The sequence below is a fragment of the Oncorhynchus keta genome, chromosome 36 (assembly GCF_023373465.1).
Source record: "Oncorhynchus keta strain PuntledgeMale-10-30-2019 chromosome 36, Oket_V2, whole genome shotgun sequence".
Taxonomy (NCBI): Eukaryota; Metazoa; Chordata; class Actinopteri; order Salmoniformes; family Salmonidae; genus Oncorhynchus; species Oncorhynchus keta.
The window spans coordinates 18,795,598-18,822,337 of record NC_068456.1 but is presented as its reverse complement, the minus strand read 5'-3'; the positions used below and the strand labels follow the sequence as shown (position 1 = coordinate 18,822,337).

Genomic DNA, 26,740 nt, shown 5'->3' with positions numbered 1-26,740 from the left:
ATTTGAATAATGCACCCGAGGGCAGAAGAATATACAGTGAAGATGTGTAACTCTGCAAACTAGTTTTCTATCTTATTTTCTTCAATGTGGCAGCAGGTGCTTTTAGCCCCCTCAGACTTGGACAGACAGAATATCTCCAGGCAAAACAGCACCGCCTTGATGACGTCTGTCTGCCTTCCTGCTGAACTGAAAAGAAGCATTCCTGTGGCTGTGACATCACTTCCTCTTGCCTCAGTTCAAGGTATGTGGCGTTGCCAGGTTATTCTAGACTTTCTGCCATGTTGTTTGGTGCCGGTGGGCTGTGTAACGGTATCATATAGCACACGAATGTTTACCTAACTGACCCTATCCATCACAGGGTATAAACAGCTTGCGTGGCATGATGTGCCAAAGTCAATGGCAGTTAAATGACTTTATAAACAATTAGAGGACAACAGATCAGAAGCATATCTACTGTATTTCATTTTACCTTTATTTAACCAGGCAAGTCAGTTAAGAACAAATTCTTATTTTCAATAACTGCCTAGGAACAGTGGGTTAACTGCCTGTTCAGGGGCAGAACGACAGATTTGTACCTTGTCGGGCTCGGGGGTTTGAACTTGCAACCTTCCGTTACTAATCCAACGCTCTAACCACTAGGCTACCCTGCCGCCCCATGTATGTAAACACATACTATGTCATGTTTATGACATGAAGGCTGAATGTCAAGCTGTACCATGTATAATGGCACCCTTCCCTGGTAATAAAGAAACACAACATGACCACAGCAGAGGCAGTTTGTGTTTTTATTTCATGTCTATCCTGTTAAAGATTAATCTTAATTCAGATCCTTCACAAACAGATCATAAAAAATACATTTAGAAAAATATACATTGATATTAGAACTGAAAACTTAAAATTCAGTGTTTATTCAAATATACATTTTGCATATTAGAATCTATTAAACGTCATAAAGGTTTGTTTCGAGTAGGGTATTCTGAGGTGTAAAGACAACACATGTATCTGACCGTCCAAATTGCCTGTTATTTCCAAACCCATTAAAAGCTTATTTACATTCAGCGATGGTGTGTGAACACCTTGGGAATTCCAAATGGACCCCTATCCCCTAGGCAATCTGAAACCCTTGGGTAGGTAAGCAATATGGTGAAAACTCCACACCGCCTGTTAGAAGGGAAGGTGAAGAAATGACCATAATACTGGTACCATCTTCCTTTCATATCTACAGGAGTGCCTAGAGTATAGGGGCTAGGGAATAGGGTATAGAGGCTAGGGGCCAACTTGGAATTCAACAGGGAGTGTCCTTCTTGCAGGTATAGTTGAAGAAAAGTGTCAAGGTGATGTCTATGAGAAAAAAAAATACTGTTTCTCTCCTCTTCTATTTCATCCCTCTCTCCCAGTCCATCATGTCTCCCCCCCATTCTGGTAGAGAAAAGCAGAAGTTGTAGCATATTCCTGCTGCAGTTCAGTCCAGGTGTATAGGGTGGTACTCAGGCTAAGAGGAGAGAGGGCTTTTTGGAGGTATTAAAGACTATCCCTCACTTTCCCACTCCTGAGTTAGGCTGCACGTCGCCAAGCGAAAGCCACTGCCTTTAGATTCAGAAAGACAACGAGACAGTTCAAAACAACTGTTTGTCCTGCAGGATCTCAAAGTTCAACCAAATAAGCCATCTGCCAATTCAACATGCAGCACCTTCTATTGATACTTCCACGTGCTTTGTCCTTCGTTGACATTACACACAATACAACACCCCCCCCCCCACTGCATATACAAACATCCTTATAATGTTCCAAACACCACTGTCTAAAATCTCTAGGTTCCTCTCTCTGAGGTCATTTCAACCTGATCAATATCCACCTATCATACATAAAGGCATCCTTCTTGTGGTCATGAAATTCCAAATTCTCCGGCAAACCTTCAGAAACATTCCTCAGCCTTCATAAAAGGTTATGACAATCCTTTATCCAAAGGCTTCAGGTTGCATTCAGTTCCTCTCGATCTGGTCGATGTCCAGCTCACCCCCCAGCTGGTAGATGTCCTTCTCTGTCCCATACTCACCCTTCCAGGGGGTGTGTCCCTGCCCCATTCTCTCCCCCCCTCCCCTGCATGGGGACCCGGGCCTGGAGTCCAGGCTACACGCTGAGTCACTGTCCAGCTCCTTATAAGAAGAGTCATCCTCCTCCTCGTCCACTTCCTGTTGAGTCTCAGCACATAGGTCAGACGCACAGGCGAAGTCAGATTCCGATTGGCTCAAGCTCCTGGTGGAGGGCGGGGGCATGTATGAGCGACAGCTGTCCGGACCAGAGAACCCAGGGCAGCTCAAGCTGTGGAACGTCTGGAGTTTCTGTTTGAGAGAAGAGATGCGAGGTAAAGGGAGATATTAGTATAACTTTATAACAAACACATAAAATATTTATAGTATCGTCGTCTCACTGTTCAATCTTGATTCAGGTCACAAAACCTATGCATGTACACTTCAGAAATGTCATTAAGTCATCTGGAACACAGAGTTGTTGAGAGAAACCTGAGAGCTTGACCTTTATGGCCTGTGGGTGTGTGACTCCTGCTTCACCGGTGGAGCCGAGCTCACCCTCCCACTAGGGAGCTAGTTTTGTTAATGTTCTGGTAAGTCACTCAGTCCGAGGAAACACAGTGGAATGATGACATGGTGCAATCAGCTGCAAACCACAAAGGTATCCTCTTCCTCCCAACCCCATGGGTCTCCCTGTCCTGCTGCACTGAGGAGATGAGGAGCTAAAACACACAACAGACAAAAGTGACAAACTTTCCTGAAGACTTACAATGTTCTATATACGATTCCTCCAATTGTCTGGCTTGACCTAGCTTGGTAAACCTCCTGAACTGCACTGGCCAACTCATACACCCATCATCTAGTTGAACCTTATGAATAATCGTGTGTTGGACAAAGGGGGTTAGGTACGGTTATTGCTATTGCGAGAGAGAGAGAGAGAGAGAGAGTGTTTGCGTGTTCCTGGTAAATGGACGTCACAAGCCCTGAGGAGAGAAAGAAAATGACTCTGGAGCAGCTCTCTGTTTACTCATGGTGTGATCTCTCCTTTCAGAGACCAGACGTGTGTACACCAAACACACTGTGCCCAGGCAAGGTATGCAAAGCAGGCTATTTGTGTTACAACGACATGTGTGCTCAAGAGCGAGAGACTGTGCGTTTACTAATGAGCGTGAGAGAGAGAGAGTTTGACCATGTGTTATGTGAAGAGCTGTGCGTGTGGCGGTGTGCACGTGTTTGGTTGTTAACGCCTGACCTTAACCTTCATTAGCACATCCCATGTGGCCCAACACAGGGCTGACTGAGTTTCACTTCTTTGTGTGCCAACTGTCAATGCAAGATACCCCTATGTCTACGCCCATATGTGAACCTGTATCATCAACATAACACATCTATTTTCAGACTGGTGTAGGCTACTCTAGGCATTTAAGGATGGTTCATAGACATCTTTTTCCATCTGTGTCAGTATACGTACTGAATGTGGTACTGATGCCTTATTGTGTAATGTTTGCTTCCCTAAAAAAACTTGTCCCCTCATTAAATGACTTTCCCTCCGCCTTCCAATAGAGCCAGACCACAGACATGCCAGCCGTGAAAGGGTTAAGCGTCCCTCTCTCCCAGTAGCAGATGTTGGAGGTGAATAGAGATGTGTTCCTAAAGCCCACGGTTCCTCCAATCCCTCATTCACTTCTTCTGGTTCCAATGAACTGGTAGAGGCTTTTACCAAAAGTTTTTTTCCAAAACGTGCTTGTTATGAGAGAAAGAAATAGAAGAAAAAGCATTTCAATGAATATAAAGTGATACGTTCATATAACTTTAATGTTTACCATCTTTGGACATCAGCTTTACAGTCGGTGGCTAAAACCTGAGCAGGGCTAACATTCAGACATACTCTGGTACACCTACAATATATTAGAATACTGTATGACAGGCTATCACTGGAGGCCAATGCGTCGCTCTAGTTACCTCAAAAAGAAAATAGAGACAAGGAAAGGGCATGGATGTAAACACCAGTATTTAATGGCACCGTTGGGCATTTCTGTCACACACTTTTGTGCTGTTGAGGGCCTCACCCGCTTTCTTCGACCCCTGGAGTAACCCCTCCTATAGCCCACTGAGGAGAGAGAAGGGGGAGAAGTGGACGGCAGGAGGAGGGTATTCTCTGCAATATGCTTCCCATTAAATCCTCCTGGGCTACAACCAGGATTTGGGGTAAGGAGCTTTAATACTCTGAAGTTTACCCAGCTTTTTGTTCCTCTAGAGCACCTCCCTTGAGTAACCCCCATACACACACACACAGTCCTGTCAGCCCCTCCAGCCCTAGAAGGTGCATAGCATTTTGTTCTAGCTGGATAGTGTAGACAGCTGCTAGTGTGGGAACACACAAACACACACACACACAGGGCTAAGAGGTTAAGGAAATATCCCCCTGGATAATGGGGCTGTGAACAAACAGTCAAAACAACACCCTACTAACAAGCTGGCAAAATAGTGCTACTCATACAGCTCTTCATCAGAGCGTATTTCCTAGCTCCATATAAAAAGCATGGTACTGGTACAATAAGCCGCCCCCAGAGAGACAGTGTGTTATGGGGTGGAGAGAGAGACCTCCTGGAGCAAACACACACAGGCGGAAAAAGAACAGGACAGGACAGGACAAGGAGAGACAGGACAGGACAAGGTGGGGCACGACAAGGAGGGGAGGGACAGTACAGGAAAGGGAGAGACAGGACAGGGAGGGACAGGACAGCACAGTACAGGATAGGGAGGGACAAGACAGCACATGGAGGGAGAGGACTGGGAGGGACAGGACAGCACAGTACCGGATAGGGAGGGACATGGCAGCGAGGGACAGGACAGCACACAGAGGGAGAGGACAGGGAGAGAGAGGACAGGACAGGGAGGGACAGCACAGCACACAGAGGGAGAGGACAGGTAGGGAGAGGACAGGGAGGACAGGACAGGGAGGGAGAGGACAGCACACGGAGGGAGAGGACAGGGAGGGACAAGACAGAACATGGAGGGAGAGGACTGGAAGGGACAGGACAGCACACAGAGGGAGAGGACAAGGACAGGGAGGGAGAGGACAAGGACACAGAGGGAGAAGACAGGGAGGAAGAGGACATGGAGGGAGAGGACAGCACAGAGGGAGAGGACAGGGAGGGACAGGACACAGAGAGGACAGGACAGGGAGGGAGGGAGAGCTTAACCAATAACTGGCAGACAGACAGACTATGACTAGTTTAGCAGATATACCTGTGTGTGCATGTGTGTATAGTTTGCTGTCACAGCAGGGCCCCACGCCACACCCCGCCACCACACCCACCTACTTAGGTGTTCCCACAACCCCGCAAGGACTGCAGCTCAGCTATGCTCGCCATGCCTATCATTCCAGAAATGGGGGGAGGAGAGAAGGGATAGATCTCCCCCCTTCATTTTATGAGCCTGAACTCGGGCCAATGAGGAGATATTAATAGGCCACAAGACTCCTCTGCCAGCCATCCGCCAGCCGGGTAGATTTAGGGAGAAATAAATACCCCCCCTCTCTCTACCCTGCAAGTTCTCTCAGACACACACAAATTCCCCATGGTGGCTGGACCATAGCCCATTAGCACAACACGCATCCACACCCCATTGCATCAGTATGGCTGAGGGATATACACACACACACACACACACACACACACACACACACACACACACGGGTTTTTCTTTATTTTCACTATTTTCTACATCGTAGAACAATAGTGAAGACATCAAAACTATGAAATAATACATATGGAATCATGTAGTAACCAAAATAGTGTTATAAAATATTTGGATTTGTTTATTTGAGATTCTTCAAAGTAGCCAACCTTTGCCTAAATGGCAGCTTTACACATCATTATGAAGGATTGTGTAGATTACCGAGGATTAAATAAATAAATAATAATAATTAGAATAAGGCTGTAACGTAACAAAATTTGAAAAATGTCAAATGGTCTGAATAGTTTCTGAAGGCACAGTTTACAAAAGTGGACACCCCTTCAAATTAGTGGATTCGGCTATTTCAGCCATATCCATTGCTGAAAGGTGTATCAAATCGAGCATACAGCCATGCAATCTCCATAGACAAACAGAATGAATGGCCTTACTTTAGAGCTCAGTGACTTATAACGTGGCACCGTCACAGGATCTCACCTTTCTAACAAGTCAGTTTGTCAACTTTCTATCCTGCTAGACCTGCCCCGGTCAACTGTAAGTGCTGTTATTGTGAAGTTGAAATGTCTAGGAGCAACAACGGCTCAGCCGCGAAGTGGTAGGCCACAAGCTCACAGAACGGGACCACCGAGTGCTGAAACGCGTAAAAATAGTCTGTTCTTGGTTGCAACACTCACTACCGAGTTCCAAACTACCCCTGGAAGCAACATTAGCACAACAACTGTTAGTCGGGAGCTTCATGAAATGGGTTTCCATGGCCGAGCAGCAGCACACAAGCCTAAGATCACCATGCGCAAAGACAAGCATCGGTTGGAGTGGTGTAAAGCTCGCCGCCATTGGACTCTGGAGCAGTGGAAACATTACCTACCCCAACAGTTTGGGGAAGGCCCTTACTGTTTCAGCATGACAATGCCCCCGTGAACAAAGCGAGTTACATACAGAAATGGTTTGTCAAAATAGGTGTGGAAGAACTTTACTGGCCTGCACAGAGCCCTGACCTCATCCCCATCAAACACCGTTGGGCTGTATTGGAATGCCGACTGCAAGCAAAGCCTAATCGCCCCAACATCAGTGCCCAACCTCACGAATGCTCTTGTGGCTGAATGGATGTGAATCCCTGCAGCAATGTTCCAACATCTAGTGGAAATCCTTCCCAGAAGAGTGGCCGTTACAACAGCAAAGGGGGGACCAACTCCACTTTAATGATTTTGGAATGAGATGTTCGACGAGCAGGTATCCACAGACTTTTGGTCATGTAGTGTATTTGTGATTGTATACAAATGTAAGCAAGGTTTGAAATGATTATGTTTCAGTCAAATATTATATCTGCTTAGGCTTTTCAAGATCAATTTGCAGTCTACAAATTATTTTTAATTATGTTCTGGCCCCTTGACCATCCGCTCAAGAAACAAATAGGCCCACGCCTGAATCTAGTTGATGATCTCTGATCTACAACATGCGCTGGACACATAATACAAACACAGATAAAACAATGAGACAGATATTTCACCAGATGTATAAATGTGAAGCATCCGCTTGGCGTTTCCACTCACTACCAAATATGGGAGTGAGGGGAAGCCCAGTGGCCGGCAGTGGGAGAAGATGGAATGATATGGATTTTGGCCGACATTCCCGCTAATTTTCTCATCGATGAAACATTTGATCTCAATAAAATGTTCTGTTACCAAAACTAAAATATATGTTACAAACAGAGTTGACTAAGTTTTGTAGACTTTACTCTTTGCCAAAGTAAAAAATTAAAATGCGTCGTTTAGAAGGAGTGAAAAGGCAAATTGAGTTATTGCACATGCTCACGTCACAGAGTAGGCATTCTCTAACGGAAATATGCACATGCATGCTAGAACGAGCCAATAGGATCTCGCCAGCTCGTGCTTGTTCTGCCCACTATGACTCATTTGAAAACGACAGGCTGTGGTCTATCGTCTTTTAGTTATAAAAAATGTTATACAAGTCTTTTGATCCAAAACACAACATGTTCCACCGGCTGAATAACAAACATTTTATTCTCACTGTAGTTCCCTTAGATGTAGTCTTGACAGAGGTCATAAGAGCGCTGGTAGGTCTACATGATGCAACACCTTGATCCATTTAACCAATCCATGGTAAACCTAGTCCTGACACCTTGCACCTAGTTTCTCTACACAGAGTGGAGTGGTGTGTGTGTGTGTGTGTGTGTTATTCACTGGGTAAGGCCCAACTCTCATACATGAAGAAGCATTCACTTTTAATGTTCACCATCACACAGTCATGACATATGGATACACACCCACAGTGACTGAACGTTGATTTGCCCTTTTGAATCACTTTCACGTGTAAAAACAGCCTCATCACATTCTCATGCAATTATGCTCGTTAAAGTCAATCTGAGTTGCTTCCCACACAAACCAAAAGGTCAATAAATATGAACAGAGTGACATAACAAATGAACATCTCAATTAAAAGACAATTCAATGATTCCCCCACCAATCCTACTTGGATTGGAGAGGACAGAATTCCATACAATCAAATCTATTCCATTCATTCTCTCTTAATGTCAGGCAGAACAGATTTTGTAACCAGCCTAAAATCTCCGGCTCAACACTTCCTTTTTACCAACGAACAGTTAACACTCCTCATCTGTCCTCATCCAGAGACCACTACACCTCTCTGGGTCTGTCGTACCCCTTGCCCATAAACCTGCAGTACAAATGTTGTCACAAAAATGTGCCTTTCGGGCCTTCATTTAAGGTTTGGCATAAGGTTAGCAGTGTGGTTAAGATTAGGTTTAAACTTGACTTTGGGGCTGTGGTAACTAATGACGACCCAATTAATCAGTACAAAAATAACAACCATGTCCATAGTTGAATACAGTACAGTTATATGGAGCTACAGTACATCTGCAGTGCTGTATACAGACTGTTTCTGCTTGTGTTTCAGTATAGCAGTCAAGCAGAAAACATCTGAAACCCTACCTCTTCGAATAGTACCCCCCTGAGAGTGACTGAGTTTGGGTGTGCACATCTGTGACAATGTGTTTGTATATCCATGTGTCAGTAGGCTTTTGTGACCTACAGTATTCTGTGTTGTGAGAGAGTAAATACCGGTAAGTGGATATCTGGTTTCATGCGTGTGAGGCTTGAAACTACTGATCAAACCCGCACCACACGATCTCATCAGTCCTCCTCACACAATGCTAAAGCGCAGTCGAGCAATCCCAACCCAAAACAAAAACAAGGTTCTAAAAACTAGCCTCCATTCGGGGTAGTCTCGTGGCCAAAAGAAAAGCCTGTGAGCCATTGGAGAGGCGTACTGGGGAATTCCAGAGAGAGGAGGTAACTGGTGTGGATAATGAAAATGCTCTTGGTTTTCCTCTCTTAGCGGCTGGCATGGACATAGGAAACATGCTAGGCTCCATTACTGAACACTTGTTGATTCAACCTTGGCTATACCCTCAGTGTGGCTAGGAACAGTTTCTTCGAGAGGGGGAAGAGAACAGGAAGGGGGGGCAGGGGGTTGAGGTTGGATGCTTTCTAGGACAGATTTAGAGATCTCTAGAGAGGACAGGGGACCTCTGAGCAGGGTTGAGGAGGGCGGAGAGGCACACAGTAATATCAGCTAGCTTCATCAGTGTTTACACTGAGCTAGTCCTGGAGGACCCCTATACGTGTTGGGTTTAAATTCCAAACTGTGCTCTCAGCCTATTCTCAAGGGAGACGCATTGGTCAGAGGGATAGGGCCAAGTGAGCCAGGCAAGTCTTGGGTCATTGAAGACTGCATATAGTGCAGTCTCGACATTAATTGGCTGCGATCAACGTGCAAAATGAAACTGTATCCAGTAGGCTATTCATCCAGTCTATATGGAGCCATCAAGTAGTAATCACAGAGCAGTTCCACGACTTCCTCTGACATTACACAAACAAGCCACCCCCAGGCCAGGCAGAATGTGATCCAGCTAAAAATGTAGGCAGGGAAGTGGACTGTGTGGGTTCAACCTTTGCATCGTGTGCTTACCCAACAGAGTGAATGAAATGATAACCGGAGCCGAGTGTGGTAGAGCATGGCGGTGTGAAGCATGACGGAACACAAGAAATGCTCCTTAGTTAATGCCACTTCCCAAAGGGGAGGCTTGAAAACACTTACCCTCTGCGCTACAAACCACTGACCCAGAAAACGTAATACAGCCCGTTTTAATCCCCCACCAGATCACACAGAAAAAGAAGCCTTGAACGTTCCCCATCTCTGAACAGAAGTATTCCTTTGTTAGTCATTTTGTTTGGCCTGATCTAACCTTATGTACTCAGGTTATTAAAGGTGTTAAAGCTGTGTAAAGACTTGGATGAAACTTAATCTATTCTTAATCGAGATGAGTAAATAAGGATAAAGCTCTATGAAATGTCGTAACATAAATGTTTTGCTCTACAGTTGTCTTTCAGTCAATTGGTATGGTCAGACACTCTTGACGGACCATTAGGGTGTGTGTGTGTGTCTCAGTGGCTACTAACCTGGGTCATCTTAGCCAGGTCCAGAGAGGGCCGTGGTTCCTGTGCATCCTCTGGTCTCCTGCGCTTCATGCCAATCTTTTTATCGTTCAGGACGCAGGGCTGGGACTTGCTCCGGGACAGGCCCCCAGTCCCCCCTGCCCTCTGTCCAGCACGTCTCCCCATCTCTTGGGTGAAGTCCGGGGAGCTGGCCCCCTCCCTGTGGTGCTCTGGCAGGCTGATCTGCTCATGGGACAAGGAGAGGGGCCTGAGGGAGTGGTGGTAGTGGGAGGGGGACGTAGGGGACATAGGTGAGGCAGTGAACAGGGGGTGAAGGGGCAGGCGCTGGGTGAAGCAGGGCAGCTCCAGAGCCCCGTCTGTGGGGTTGTTGGAGCGTGAGGGTAGGCTGAAACTGGAGCTCCGCTGCATGGCAGGAAAATGACCCCCTGAATAACCTCCACCACCTCCTATACCACCTCCTCCAGAGCAGCGATGCACACTACCCCCACTGTGGCACCTCCTCTTCTCCACCGCCGTCCACACTCGCGACACCTGAGGTCTCCATGAAGACCGGCAGCCACCAAACTCTTCAGAGAAGGAGAGTGAGCGGCACTGGCGCTTGCTAGGGGGTGCCGTGGAGGCTGAAGGGGAGTTGGTGAGGGCCAGGGACTGGGTGGCTGCCAGCTTGGCATCGCCAAGGTTAAGGTCTCGAATGAGGCTGGTGATGGCGGTGGCAGGGCCAACCTCGTGGCCCCAGACCAGGCTCCTCCGCTGGCACTCCTCGGGCAGAACATCCCACAGGCTCTCCAGACTGGCGCCGGACTCGCAGGGCGTCCCTCGCTGGATGGCACAGCCTCGGCCAAGGTCCAGCCACCTGTCTGCCTCTGGAACACATGGACACACTTATAAAACATACAAACACACACATATGAACGAACACATACATATAATTTAATTTGACAAAATGTAATCAAAAAGTGGACATATAAATCAGGACAGAACAGATGGAAAGTTATTGTATCAGGGGCCTAAGCTGAAATCATTACTATCATATCATGCTCCTCCTTACTGCGTGTCCCCTCTAACATAAGGCCCCTTATGCCATCTAACAGAGTTGTGAAAAATCCCACTTCATCTCCTCTAGAGGTTAGCTTCATGTGAAACAATAATGAAATGGACAGCAGGGCTGAACTTCCAGGGTGAGGTGCCGTGTGCAGCTTCTTCACGCATGCGCGTTAGGATGATCAACCGAGTAAATACCCACATGTACCCCAAAACATACACCTCACTTCAGAAAACAATAGACAGTAAGCAGCCTGAGGCCAGAGGGAGAATAGGCCAGCAGTAGCAGCTCTTGGTTAGAGACAATACTGTGTGAAGCGAGTATGGTCACATCAGTAGGAGTTTTAATAGAGAGAGATGAAGCGCATTACTCAAGGTCTAGATGCCCGGTTAAGGTGGACAGGATAGTAGAAGGATGGCTAGCTACAGACAGGGGATTGGATCGACCCAGGCTGCACTGCTTGACAGAACACTACTTGCTGGAATAGAGCTGCTAGCTCCTGGGTTGGGTAGACCTTTCAGTTGCATAGTGGCTGGCAGGGCAATAGCCTGAGCTTTCTGGTAGTACAGGATTATACAAGCAACCTGGCAGTGTGTCATTAATCAAATCACATTTTGTATTATATAGCATTACAGTTGTCACAGAACGCTTAGCTAACAAACCCTACGCCTGCTTGTGGCAAGTTAACAGTGGTGTTAGCCCAACACCCCTACCAGTCACAAAACAAACATTCAGGTCAATGCTCTACCACTTGATTGACTGTTGATGGGTTTTTCTCAGACTGAACAAAAACTTCAAAAGGTCCTATGAATGTTGGCAGAGAGGCAGCTAGGTGTCTGGCATTCCCTTCATTGCTTCTCAACATCTCTTTGCTAAGCACAGATTATTGCTACCTAACATAATGGTAGCAGCCATCCCAGGGGAAATGTGTCTTAGTCTGACAGCTGGTTTGGTTAGCAGGATAGGCTAGCTAGACTTATTATTCTGTGAAAGTGGATGGCTTCCTACACCAATGATTGGTTTAAATTCAGATAGAATTTGACAAATGACTACGCCAACATTATTTGTCACAGGCAAAACACCTACCACACTGGTTCAGCTAACTTTGCCACTACTGAGCTCAAAGCTAACACAGAACTCTATTGATACCCAATTGGCAGCAAGTGGCCCACCCCTGTCCAAACCCATCTCTTCAAATGCTTCTCTCCATTTTTGGTGGGCAGAAGTCTTTGTTTCAGTCCCAAAAAACAACAACATGACAAGAATGTCTAGCATACAAAATAACAACAGGAGAAACATCTAAAAAGGTTCACCTCGCCCAGTGAAAAATGTGTTGAAAAAGGATTGAAATCCCACCTGAAGCCATATAATAGTATATATAACATGTCTTGTGATGTCAGCTGTAACAGTAGAAACAGCAGTTGTGGGACGTGCATCCCGTTAACCCCTCGCGGGTACATTGAACAGACGACAGGGCGGGGTCCAATGAGACTCTGATTTACAGTGGCTTGTCTTTCAACACGGGCGGAGGGGATAAGGAGTGTGACGTTCACCGAACCAAAAGGGAACCATTGACAAAGGCAAAACAACACTCAGTTACAGTTAAGTCACAGTGCAGTACACAGCTCTGTGTGACGGCAGGTGCACAACAGACATGAGGGCGAGATGAGACAGGAGGAGGACAGGAAGAAACCGTTATAGGGGAGCTTGTAACGAGGCATCAAGCTGGTGAACAAGACAAAGGAAATGAACACGAGCGAATGGGAACAAATAATGAGAGCAGAGGACAGAGGACATGAAAAGCAGATTGTTCAATTCAACCAGTTTCCACAACAGCCCAGGTCAATAAAGCCTAAGAGGAGACAATAAGAAGCATTATGGTGAGGACAGTCTGAGTGAAGGGGAGAGGGATGCACTCACCCACAGTGCCACAGGAGAAGAGGGTAGTCCCTCTGCTCATGGTGTGGCGCTCACGCTGTTGACAGACAGATGGAGGGACAGACAGGGAAAAACACAGAGGATATGGCTTAGACTAGGCTCATTTACTCAGACTCCAAACATGTCCGTACATAACTTCAGGCATCGAACACGAATGAGTGCACACACACACACACACACACACACACACACACACACACACACACACACACACACACACACACACACACACACACACACACACACACACACACACACACACACACACACACGAAAATAACAGGCAGGGTGGTGCAGGCTGGCTCATAGAGAAATAGGGCAAAGCAGCAGTCATTAACATTACTAGGAGTCACAGCAATACAGTGTAATGTCAGCATTCAGAACTGCGATGACCCCTTACAGTACACAGTGAGGGTTATAAAGAGGTAAAACTACTCAAATTGGCCCCATTACAGTTTAAGCCTTTCTACCCAAATTGCTTGATTTGAACACTGAGGTAGAATAATATACAATTTATTTAGAAGGACCAACGTAGAGGCCATATGAATACACCTTGGTGGCGAGCACCTTGCCAAAAACTACAATAGGCTGTATTGTAGAGAAGCCAATAGAAAGCCCAACTCTCATGTTTCCAAGGCCGGTGGAGAGAGAGGCACCTGTAAGGAACTTGTTACACTACTTCAGTTATAGGTCTAGCTAGCAGAGTTTTACTTACCAGCAGCAAATATTCAGTGTCCTTAGCCCTTACATGATCGCCACCTTTCTTCTTTTCCAGTGTTTTTGAGAAGATGATCACCATGGTAGGGCACAGCTCTGCTCCAGTCCGTTCCAGTGCAGGAGAAGGCCGTGGGAAGCCATCTTAGGTGAGGACAGATGGGGAGAAGGTCTTTTGGGCAGTTTGGACGGGCAGACGACCACCTCTCATCTGCAGAGTGTCCTCGATGGTAGGGGAGCGTCTCTCGCTATTCAGCCAATCCCTGTGCAACAACAGACAGAGAGAGAGAGAGATTTGGTCAGCACACACACAAATATTACAATCCATAAAAATGTGTGCATGCCATTATGGCGCCCGGCATGCGTGGGTGCATATTTGCAAATGGGCACAAATGTGCGTGAGCACGCCATGATTGCAGTACGTGTCATAATGATCTTTACCATCACACCACCACAGTGTGTCCCCAGGCGCAGGGCGAGGAGGAAAGGAGGATTGGTCCTTGTGGGTGTGTCTGTATAGCAGGCAGTAGGGCCCTTAGAGAGACGAGTCTAAACACATACAGTCAGTCCACTGGGCTGGGACACCACAAACACAGTACAGCACAGGCTCACTCTTTACTGAGTCCTCCTCTTCGAATCCTTCACTCACAACACCAGGGAGCTAATCCAAAACGTGCAGTTGAATCCCCCCCCGACAGACAGAGCTAGGCTATATCAGGAAGAGCATGCAAAACAGCTGATTAGAAAGGTCTAGGCCTTATTCTCCAATCAACAGCCTACTAATGACAGCTTGCAGTTTCTACTGTGGGCCAATGGACACAGCTACCAGTCTCCAGAGCTCCTCAACTAACACCATGACTGTTCTGGATTCTCCATAAGATATGGTTCAATGAAGTGGGAGGAGAGTGAGCATGTAAGGGATTAGGATAGAAAAAGGATGGGTCAGTTGGAGAGGAGAGAATGTACTGGATGTTAAGGTTGCATTAATATACTATATGACAAAGAAAGGGGTACTGTGCTTGCCAACTGTGGGAAACAAAGGAGTTGAAACAATGAGGGCATCAGCCCCATGCGGGCTGTCCTCCACCCACAAGGGAAAAAGAGACTAGGAACATTTCCCATCCTCATGTCCTCTGCTCTCCTCTCCTCTCTGGTCTCATGAAGCCAGCCAAACCCTCCCCTAACCCAGACAACGCTGGGCCAATTGTGAACCGCCCTATGGGACTCCCGGGTTGGTTGTGACACAGCCTGGGATTGAATCCAGGTTTGTAGTGACGCCTCAAACACTGCGATGAAGTGCCTTTGACCACTGCAACACTCGGGAGGCCAATGTCTGAAGTTGAGGAAGTGTGAAATTGTCATGTTGACTGCAGGAATGTCCACCAGAGATATTGACAGATAATTTAATGTTCTAACATAAGCCACCTCCAACACATTTTTGAGAATTTGGCAGTATGTTCAACGAGCCTCACAGCAGCAGGCCATGTGTAACCAAGCCAGCCCAGGACCTCCACATCCGGATTCTTCACCTGCGGAATCATCTGAGACCACCCACCCGGACAGCCGATGAAACAAACTGTGGGTTTGTACAACCAAAGAATTTCTGCACAAACTGTGCTCGTCATCCCCACCAGGGTCTTGACCTGACTGCAGTTCGGCGTCGTAACTGACTTCAGTGAGCAAATGCTCACCTTCGATGGCCACTGGCACGCTGGAGAAGTGTGCTCTTCCCGGTTATAACTGTACCAGGCAGATGGCAGACAGCGTGTATGGCGTTGGGGGCGAGCGGTTTTCTGATGGCGGTGGGGTTGTGGTACAGGCAGGCATAAACTACAGACAACAAACACAATTGCATTTAATGCACAGAGATACCGTGATGAGATCCTGAGGCCCATTGTCGTGCCATTCATCTGCCACCATTACTTCATATTTCAGCATGATAATGCTGCGCCCAAGGATTTGTACACAATTCCTGGAAGCTGAACATGTCCTAGTTCTTCCATGGCCTTCATACTCACCAGACGTGTACAACAGAGTGTTGCAGTTCCCGCCTATATCCAGCCACAATCAACAGCCTGATCAACTCTATACAAAGGAGAGGTGTCGCACTGCATGAGGCAAATGGTGATCACACCAGATACTGACTGGTTTTCTGATCCACGCCCCTACCTTTTCTAAAAGATATCTGTCACTACCAGATGCATATCTGTATTCCCAGGCATGTGAAATCCATAGAAATGGGCATAATGAATTTCCTTATATGAATTGTAACTCAGTCAAATCTGTGAAATTATTGCGTTTATATTTTTGATCAGTGTATTTTAAAAAGATGAGATGTTGAGGATTATTATAAATACAACTATGATGTCATACAGATAAGCCAAACACCTGTGAGTCCAAATGTGCACTTAACATTTCCAAATCATATATTGTCACCGTTTAAGATCACAATATTTGGTGTACAGCTACAAGAAAACATGATGTTATACCCTGGGTCACTCTCAAGTTTCTCAAGAATGAGCCTGTTTGTTTATTGTGAGGAATAGTCACTGTGGCACACACACCTGACTCCTTTCTATATACAACCCGTTTCTCTGAATTGCCTTACTCAAGTCGAACACTCAAAGATCGTATTTTAGAACTTAGTTAGGCCTCTTGGCATAGGAATACAAACCCAGATTGCGATTTATATTGGATATTGGACATTGGATTGCTTAAACTACTGTAATGGTGGTATGGCGGGGGACGCAAGGTTGTGTTCCGAACTAAACAACTACAAGTGTCCTGGTTCCTATTCCAGTGCCTTGGGGCGGCAGGGCAGCCTAGTGGTTAGAGCGTCGGACTCGTAACCGGAAGGTTGCAAGTTCAAACCTACGAGCTGACGAGGTACAAATCTGTCGTTCTGCCCCTGAACAGACAGTTAACCTACAGTTAACCTACTGTTCCTAGGCCGTCATTGAAAATAAGAATTTGTTCTTAACTGACTTGCTTATTTAAATAAAGGTAGAATAAAATAAAAAAAAGTTTAAGTCTCTTCGAGTCATAAAAGTGCATTGAAATTGCGGCCACATGGAGATACCAGTTAGTCCTTTCATTAAACCTACCCCACATATTCCAGGAATAGTCTTATCATGTTATCCAGAGTATTTTCAGATTTTGTTATCAAAAAATGTGGCGAAAAGTACAGTAGATGTTTGGATTTAGTGTTGTGTCAGGTGACCTGTAGTGGACTCACCTTTGGTTTAACAATGTTCCCACGATCTCCAAACTGTTCCCTTTCAATTGCTACCATATAAACTATCCATATATGCCAATTCCCACAAGTGTAAAGGGTTAAATCATGTTTCATATCTGGGTAAATTCTACTGCACTTGTTGGCTCCAATTCAGGTTAAGGTCCAAAAAGGATCATACTAAATGGCAATAGCAATTGCATTTATAAATCCCTAAAAGGAAAAATGTTAATTATGATCCAATTCCATAGGGGAAGTACTGCACCGAACAGTAATTCTAAACAGATTTTTCTTCATTACAGAAGTTGGGTCTGCGCACAGGCCTCTTGGCTCTCAAGGGTTAATTACTGAGGAGAGGCAGAAAGGACTGTACTCGTAACAGCACCATGCCAAGGGACTAGGGTTCCCGGTTTCTACTGCTCCTACAGTTTTGCTTCGGTACTGCAGTTTAACAGACCCCCATCCCAGAAATACAATTTCAATAGACGGCCACATAGAGAAGTCAGATTAGAAAATTCCTAATAAAACACTTTTAGTCATCACCTTTGTGCAAAAAACATCCATTGAATTATAAAAAGTATTGTTGCTGAGGCCTATTATTGTTCCATCACTTTTTCCAAGATATTCCAATTTTAGCAACCAGAAAATGCTCCTCCATTTCCTGGTTACTAAACTTCTAATAATTTTCCTAATTTAAGTTTATGTGATAAAACAAGACTCCATTGTGTAGAGAATCATTGTACCATCTAAACCACTGTGAAATCTCTTTTACATAAACAAAAATATTGTATTTTCAGCCGTTTGAAGCTTTCGTACAAAACCGAAAGTACAAGACACAAAAACAAAACTTAAGAACTGGAAGCATAGAAATAGTGCACATAAAAGAGATCTACCATTTCTTAGACTTGCTTTCAATGAAAATGACAGATCTATAACTTACATTTCTATGTGAATTTGGTCAGGTCGCCCAAAAAGTTACATATTGCAGCTTTAACCTTTAATATTCATCCAATGTCTGCCATGTTTTTGGTGACGTGATGACGTTATCGCTACTCGCCCTGCTTCCTGTGCACGCGTGAATTGTGAATGGGCCCTGTAAGGTTTTGTGGCACAGTGTTGGTGTCCATCACTGATTGGATGTAGTTACTGCACAAGAGAGCTATCACTCTCTAGTTAACACTGGGTCAGCCCTTTCTCATGTTGAGGTCGTAAAGCAAGACTGGAGAGGTCACGGCATACCAAGCCGCCCTCTGGCCATCCCCCCAGCACCCATTGGCTGCTCACTTTGTCCAAAAACGACACCCCATCATGCAACAGGAGCTTGGTGAGAACACAAACAAAGCAGCTCTCATTCATTAAACGTTTTACTTGACATCGTCTGACTTGATGTGCGGTAAAACAGCAGTTGATTTTGGCCTTCAAGTTGATTCTAAACAAATAAAGGCTTTATCTCTATGAGGACTTTGAAAGGCCATTCACTTCTTTATCTCTGAAAGAAGAGCAGTGACAACCCAGTCCTGTAACAAAGGGGGGGAAAACAGAGAGAAGAAACACCTTTCTTGAGAAAGAGTTTCCAGAGAAACACACCTTTCTTGAGCGAGGTTTCCAGGGCACTGACATGTAAACCCCCCACCCCACACACACACACAGGAGTGCAAAATGTGTTGCCATTTTAAATGACCGACACATACACAAATAACACTTCCCCTGTGCTCACAAGTCAGAACTCTGTTGCAGGGTGTTGGTGAGCAGCAGCAACCACCTCATTAGCTAACATTTGATAAGAAAAACCGCCAAAGGAAATCCACAAAGCCTTGTCAAAGCTATAATCAGTCTCTCACACACAGATACTGTAGCTGGTGCCACACACACACACACACACACACACACTCAGAAAAGGAGGAACACAGTCAACTTGTGCAATATCCCATCTTGCTTTCACATCCACTTTTATTGTCCACACAGTAAACATCAAGATGTCGTCAACACATCCATCCAGATGTGCCAATGTTTTTTTCCAAACTACTGCAACATCTCTCTGCGTTTCCTCACTACAGGACACTGCTGCTGATTGATCTGTACAATTCCTAGTCTACAAGGGCAAGCATGCTACAGTATGGATGTGTAACATATACTGCATTACACGGACATGTACTCTTGTGGAAAAAGGCCAACCTCTGACCTGGATGTTAGAAACCAGGACAGTCATATCTACAGTACATCACTTCCTTATCAGTGGAGTACATTAGTTCAAACTTGAGAGATGGACTTCAGACACCGCAATGCCGGTTCCTGTCCAGTGATGCTATGCTTGTCAAAGCTGATTTAGCATCACTTCTTCTTCTTCTTCTTAAATTATCACTAATCTATAGAACAAGACTGAACCGGGTGGGTCCAAGTGTGAGGTAATAAAGGAGGTACAGACCAGAGGCCCCCTTCTGGAAAAGCCTTTGCATTCCAGGGCTCTTCACACATCAGGTACCCTACTAATTACCTCCGCTCTCATCCCCTCACCCCTCTCTCCCTCAGCATGTGGTTTCTCCCATTACCCCTGACAGGCTGCTCTATGCACATTAACCAGGCCCTAATCCACCAGGGATATGTTACATGAGAGCCTCCAGACCAGACCACGATGGTTAATCCCACGCTCAGGGCTCCATCACAGCTAAGGGGGCCACTCCTACGGTGTTTAAATAGGTGACGTAATAAACAAAGTCAGTTCCAACCCCATAATCACACGTCCCGGGTACCACTCCTCTCCAAGACAGTTACATAACACTGCAGGTCTCGTTTTGTGGGAGCTAGGGGACGAATGGTGTGGGTGTGTAAGGTGATGTTATGACCAAAATATCATATTATTTTGACGGTATGGCGATATTTTATGTTTCTGAATAATAATAGTTCTAAATATGTTTTATGAGTAGTGCATTACTCTAGACTGGCAACAATTCATTCTAAAGGGATAGTTTTATACTCAACCAAATTAGGGCAAAACTGACAGTGAAGTAGTCCAATTTCATACCGGTATACTGCTTATTCACAATATATTTCCCAGCCCTAACATGATGGGAAATTATGGGAATTCCATTGAGTCATGACATGCTCACCTTTCTCATGAATGAGTGTATGACTTACTCAACCAAACATCCATTTGCTACTTGCTTGGTAACGGTCTCGATGACTTTGTGTGTGTTCGTGTGCATGCTTGGAACGAGGGTAAGTGGGTTACGGGCCTTGAACAGACAGACTTTTCACTTAGTCGGCTCGGGGATTCAAATCAGCAACCTCTCAGTTACTGGCTCAACGCTCTTAACCGCTAGGCTACCTGCTGAGCATTATCACAGCAAAATCTCTGTGGATAATAGATGGATTAGGCTACTTGTTACTCTTTCCATACAATACTTTCATACTAATATAATGGCAGATGATCACCTTCAGCTCTTTTATCATCTTAATGTAAATGTGTGAGAATTGGATTTTCAGCAGCTGAGAATGCGTTGATCTTTCTGTACTCGGTCTTACCTCCGCCAGGCTGGCTGTCACGCGTGCGTGTGTGTGTTACTAACGACCTGTAGGTGTCTACTACACAAATCTACAGGTGTGTCTCCTCATGACGCAGGGCCATCACAGTCTCGTATTGATCCTGCAAAATGATATATCAGAGATGATTGCTAAGTATTTCACAGTAGAGTGTAAACACTGTCATAATAAAAGTTCCTACGTTCACATAGTGTAAAAGATGAAGGTGTAGGGAAAAGGGATTGCCAAAACACACCGACACTAATTTAGCTACCATTATGACCAAATGGAAGAAACATGATTTCGCTCAGCTCATTAAACCTCAATTGTGAGAGGCGAAACATCTTGGCAAAGAAAATGTAGCAAATACTGTGTAGTTCAGGCCACTGCTTCAGAACTAGCATGGAAAACAGGATCTGCTTGCTAATACTTTTATTTAGACTGTCTACGCCATAAAACACTGGAAACATAAGATTGCTTTTTTTTTAGGGGTGTATAATTGACGGATTACACTCTAGACAGCATCAACAGAAAGTCTATCCAAACCTTGAGTGATTCAGACAGGAAATATGCAGTGTCGTTCAGAAAAGCAGGGAGAAAGGAGAAGGATAAACAGAAGAATGACTCCTTTGTCATTCATAACAGACGTCTTATGATAGTGAATGACACAAAAAAAAAAACATGAGGTCACTTCAGTTGTCATAAGGGAATTCAGGGTGAATGTCCATTAGTGGTGGTTGTCCATCTCATCATAAGGCTTCTTATCAGGCCTCTCACCAATCAGTGGTAATTAAGAAAATGAAAGGAAGCCATTTCAGACTAGTGGTGGGACACACTGATGTGGTGGTGGGACACACTGATGTGGTGGTGGGACACACTGATGTGGGGGTGGGACACACTGAAGTGGGGTGGGACACACTGATGTGGTGGTGGGACACACTGATGTGGTGGTGGGACACACTGAAGTGGGGGTGGGACACACTGATGTGGTGGTGGGACACACTGATGTGGTGGTGGGACACACTGATGTGGGGGTGGGACACACGGATGTGGTGGTGGGACACACTGATGTGGGGGTGGGACACACTGATGGGGGTGGGACACACTGATGTGGTGGTGGGACACACTGAAGTGGGGGGTGGGACACACTGAAGTGGGGGTGGGACACACTGAAGTGGGGGGTGGGACACACTGATGTGGTGGTGGGACACACTGATGTGGGGGTGGGACACACTGATGTGGGGTGGGACACACTGATGTGGGGGTGGGACACACTGATGTGGGGGGTGGGACACACTGATGTGGGGTGGGACACACTGATGTGGGGGTGGGACACACTGATGTGGGGGGTGGGACACACTGATGTGGGGGGGACACACTGATGTGGGGGTGGGACACACTGATGTGGTGGTGGGACACACTGAAGTGGGGGTGGGACACACTGATGTGGTGGTGGGACACACTGTGGTGGTGGGACACACGGATGTGGTGGTGGGACACACGGATGTGGGGGTGGGACACACGGATGTGGTGGTGGGACACACGGATGTGGTGGTGGGACACACTGATGTGGTGGTGGGACACACTGATGTGGTGGTGGGACACACTGATGTGGTGGTGGGACACACTGATGTGGGGGTGGGACACACTGAAGTGGGGGTGGGACACACTGAAGTGGGGGTGGGACACACTGAAGTGGGGGTGGGACACACTGAAGTGGGGGTGGGACACACTGATGTGGTGGTGGGACACACTGATGTGGTGGTGGGACACACTGATGTGGGGGTGGGACACACTGAAGTGGGGGTGGGACACACTGATGTGGGGGTGGGACACACGGATGTGGTGGTGGGACACACTGATGTGGTGGTGGGACACACTGATGTGGTGGTGGGACACACTGATGTGGGGGTGGGACACACGGATGTGGGGGGTGGGACACACTGATGTGGGGGTGGGACACACTGATGTGGTGGTGGGACACACTGATGTGGTGGTGGGACACACTGATGTGGTGGTGGGACACACTGATGTGGTGGTGGGACACACTGATGTGGTGGGACACACTGAAGTGGGGTGGGACACACTGATGTGGTGGTGGGACACACTGATGTGGTGGTGGGACACACTGATGTGGTGGTGGGACACACTGATGTGGGGGTGGGACACACTGAAGTGGGGGTGGGACACACTGAAGTGGGGGTGGGACACACTGATGTGGGGGTGGGACACACTGAAGTGGGGGTGGGACACACTGAAGTGGGGGTGGGACACACTGATGTGGGGGTGGGACACACTGATGTGGTGGTGGGACACACTGATGTGGTGGTGGGACACACTGATGTGGTGGTGGGACACACTGATGTGGTGGTGGGACACACTGATGTGGTGGTGGGACACACTGATGTGGGGTGGGACACACTGATGTGGTGGTGGGACACACGGATGTGGGGGTGGGACACACTGAAGTGGTGGTGGGACACACTGATGTGGTGGTGGGACACACTGATGTGGTGGTGGGACACACTGATGTGGTGGTGGGACACACTGATGTGGGGGTGGGACACACTGATGTGGTGGTGGGACACACTGATGTGGGGGTGGGACACACTGATGTGGGGGTGGGACACACTGATGTGGTGGTGGGACACACTGATGTGGTGGTGGGACACACGGATGTGGTGGTGGGACACACTGATGTGGTGGTGGGACACACTGATGTGGTGGTGGGACACACTGATGTGGGGGTGGGACACACTGATGTGGTGGTGGGACACACTGATGTGGTGGTGGGACACACTGATGTGGTGGTGGGACACACTGATGTGGTGGTGGGACACACTGATGTGGTGGTGGGACACACTGATGTGGTGGTGGGACACACTGATGTGGTGGTGGGACACACTGATGTGGTGGTGGGACACACTGATGTGGTGGTGGGACACACGGATGTGGTGGTGGGACACACTGATGGTGCAATGCGTCACAGGGCTTGTCTTCCCTTCCCAGAATGCTTTTAATCTGAAACCAGATCTAGTCATTGGCAGGGGGTTGGGGAAGGTTGCTCTGGTGTATGCCAGAATGCCTCCTTTCTTCTCAGCAGTCCATCTTAGACTCTGTGGGCGTTCGAGACGTAACATTTACAAAACGCATCATGTAAATGAGATGTACACACAGAAACGTGGGGGAGACCGTGGAACATTACTTTTTGTTTTGAACTCGGCTCACAGCTTTTGACGCTGTGGGCGAAGCAGAGCAGTTATGACTGAAGGTCACACAGAAAGAGAGAAGGGGCTGTCATTAAAATCAAATGTGTGCAACACAGAGGCACAGACTGGCATGGCTAACAATCCTTCTTTCTGGAGGCTTAGCATAACGCCTCGGGCCAGGAAACCACAGAAAGAAAGAGGGGAGAGAGCAAAGGAGAGAGATAAAGTGAGAGGGCGACAGAGAGAGAGGGAGAGTATGGTCCAGTGCCTCGCAGACAAGCACGCAGCTGCCCACTCAGAGAATGAAGCCTTAATAGGGACTCGCGCACACAAAAGCCTTGCAAATGTGTGCGTCTTAAGCACACACAGGAGCACAGAGTGATCCCCTTTAAAAACCAACTCTGCTTAATTATCTCCATAAATTACTGCAGCTATCCCATGTCCAAAACAAGTCCCTCTTGTCTGTCTACCGCCTGCCTAGCTATCTGAGACAACCCTGTTCGACTTGACTGTCTTTCACATGTAGATTCCAGCGTTTCAGATTTTACTGTGCTAAAAATAAGAAATTGAAGCAAGTAAAGCCATTTTGTAACATGGCATTGGATAGTTTGGGAGATCGTGATTGTCATGCTTTGGCAGAAACATAGGCAGAGATTCCTTGAATGAGGCCTATACACTGGAAGACTGTAAACACAGTTGTACTACACCATGCAAGTGCATACAAAATAAGACATAGCACAGTTGTTTGATATCAACAGATTGTCTGGAAAGGTTTGAGGAAGATATGTTCTTCAATCTTTGTGACACTAAACAATGCTGCGTATAAAAAGCAAGACGAAGCTTAGGCCATGTCTAGACTTGACAGTTCATGCAGCTTTTGCATCCTGATACCCGAGTTCCGATCATGGAATTCCGAACACGTCGTGAATCTACATTTACAGGTGAAGTCGGAAGTTTACATACACTTAGGTTGGTGTCATTAAAACTCATTTTTCAATCACTCCACAAATGTTGTGTTAACAAACGATAGTTTTGGCAAGTCGGTTAGGGCATCTACTTTGTGCATGACACAAGTCATTCTTCCAACAATTGTTTAGACAGATTATTTCACTGTATCGCAATTCCAATGGTTCAGAGGTTTACATACATTAAGTTGACTGTGCCTTTAAACGGCTTGGAAAATTCCAGAAAATGATGTATTGGCTTTAGAAGCTTCTGATAGGCTAATTGACATATTTTGTGTCAATTGGAGGTGTACCTGTGGATGTATTTCAAGGCCTACCTTAAACTCAGTGCCTCTTTGCTTGACATCATGGGGAAAAAAATAAAAAAAAATCAGTGAAGACCTCAGAAAAACAATTGGAGACCTCCACAAGTCTGGTTCATCCTTGGGAGCAATTTCCAAAGGCCTGAAGGTACCACATTTCATCTGTACAAACAATAGTACGCAAGTATAAACATCATAGGATCACGCGGCCTTCATACCGCTCAGGAAGGAGACGTGTTCTGTCTCCTAGAGATGAACGTACTTTGGTGTGAAAAGTGCAAATCAATCCCAGAACAACAGCAAAGGACCTTGTGAAAATGCTGAAGGAAACAGGTACAGAAGTATCTATATCCACAGTAAAACAAGTCCTATACCGACATAACCTGAAAGGCAGCTCAACCAGGAAGAAGCCACTGCTCCAAAACTTCCATAAAAAAGCCAGACTACAGTTTGCAACTGCACATGGAGACAAATCTCATACTTTTTGGAAAAATGTCCTCTGGTCTGATGAAACAAAAATAGAACTGTTTGGCCATAATAACCATTGTTATGTTTGAAGGAAAAAGGGGGAGGCTTGCAAGCCGAAGAATACCATCTCAACAGTGAAGCACATGGGTGGCAGCATCATGTTGTGGGGGTGCTTTGCTGCAGGAGGGACTGGTGCACTTCACAAAATAGATGGCATCATTAGGGGGGGGGGATTATGTGGATATATTGAAGCAACCTCTCAATACATCAGTCAGGAAGTTAAGGCTTGGTCACAAATGGGTCTTCCAAATGGACAATAACCCAAAGCATACTTCCAAAGTTGTGGCAAAATGGCACAAGGACAACAAAGTCAAGGTATTGGAGTGGCCATCACAAAGCCCTGACATCAATCCTATAGAAAATGTGTGGGCAGAACTGAAAAAGCATGTGCCAGCATGGAGGCCTACAAACCTGTCTCAGTCACACCAGCTCTGTCAGGAGGAATGGGACAAAATTCACCCAACTTATTGTGGGAAGCTTGTGGAAGGCTGCCTGAAACGTTTGATCCAAGTTCAACAATTTAAAAGGCAATGCTACCAAATACTAATTGAGTGAATGTAAACTTCTAACACACTGGGAATGTGATGAAAGAAATAAAAGCTGAAATAAATCATTCCCTCTACTATTATGACATTTCACATTCTTAAAATAAAGTGGTGATCCTAACTGACCTAAAACAGGAACTTTTCATTAAATGTCAGGAATTGTGGAAAACTGAGTTTAAATGTATTTGGCTAAGGTTTATGTAAACTTCCCACTTCAACTGTACATGTGTCCACCCTACCCACACTCTGTTCCCGCACTATATTCAAATACCAGTACGCATTCTACAAGTGGAGGAATAGTCTAAATATGATAACACAACAGAAGCTGATGAAAATAGCTAACTACTGTAGTGAATGCTAAAGGGATTGGAAACTAGTTAGCATAACTCTAGATGAACAAAAAAAAGCTTTTCTAAATATTAGCTAGCTGGCTAGCATTTGAGGCCAGCAAACATGTTCTCCACATACTAGGAATGAGTTTCCTCCAACGTTATAATGAAAAGATGCCTGTCTGTCCCAAA

General features: G+C 46.1%; 1 protein-coding gene across 4 annotated transcripts in view; it reads right to left on the bottom strand.

Annotated features, from left to right (window-relative positions):
* Window positions 1–771: 771 nt before the first annotated feature.
* LOC118369751 (protein FAM53B-like) overlaps window positions 772–26,740 on the bottom strand; it is a 41,880-nt gene continuing 15,911 nt past the window's right edge. For 3 of the 4 annotated variants that reach the window (XM_035754414.2, XM_035754413.2, XM_035754416.2), the window contains 4 exons: window positions 13,921–14,182; window positions 13,188–13,242; window positions 10,229–11,088; window positions 772–2,342 (listed from right to left, as the gene is read on the bottom strand). In XM_035754414.2, the coding sequence (XP_035610307.1) occupies window positions 1,983–2,342; window positions 10,229–11,088; window positions 13,188–13,242; window positions 13,921–14,004 (1,359 nt within the window). In that variant the 5' untranslated portion in view covers window positions 14,005–14,182 and the 3' untranslated portion in view covers window positions 772–1,982. Of the gene's footprint in view, window positions 2,343–10,228; window positions 11,089–13,187; window positions 13,243–13,920; window positions 14,183–14,360; window positions 16,421–26,740 lie in introns of those variants that run through there. The other variant, XM_035754415.2, reaches the window with a different exon arrangement.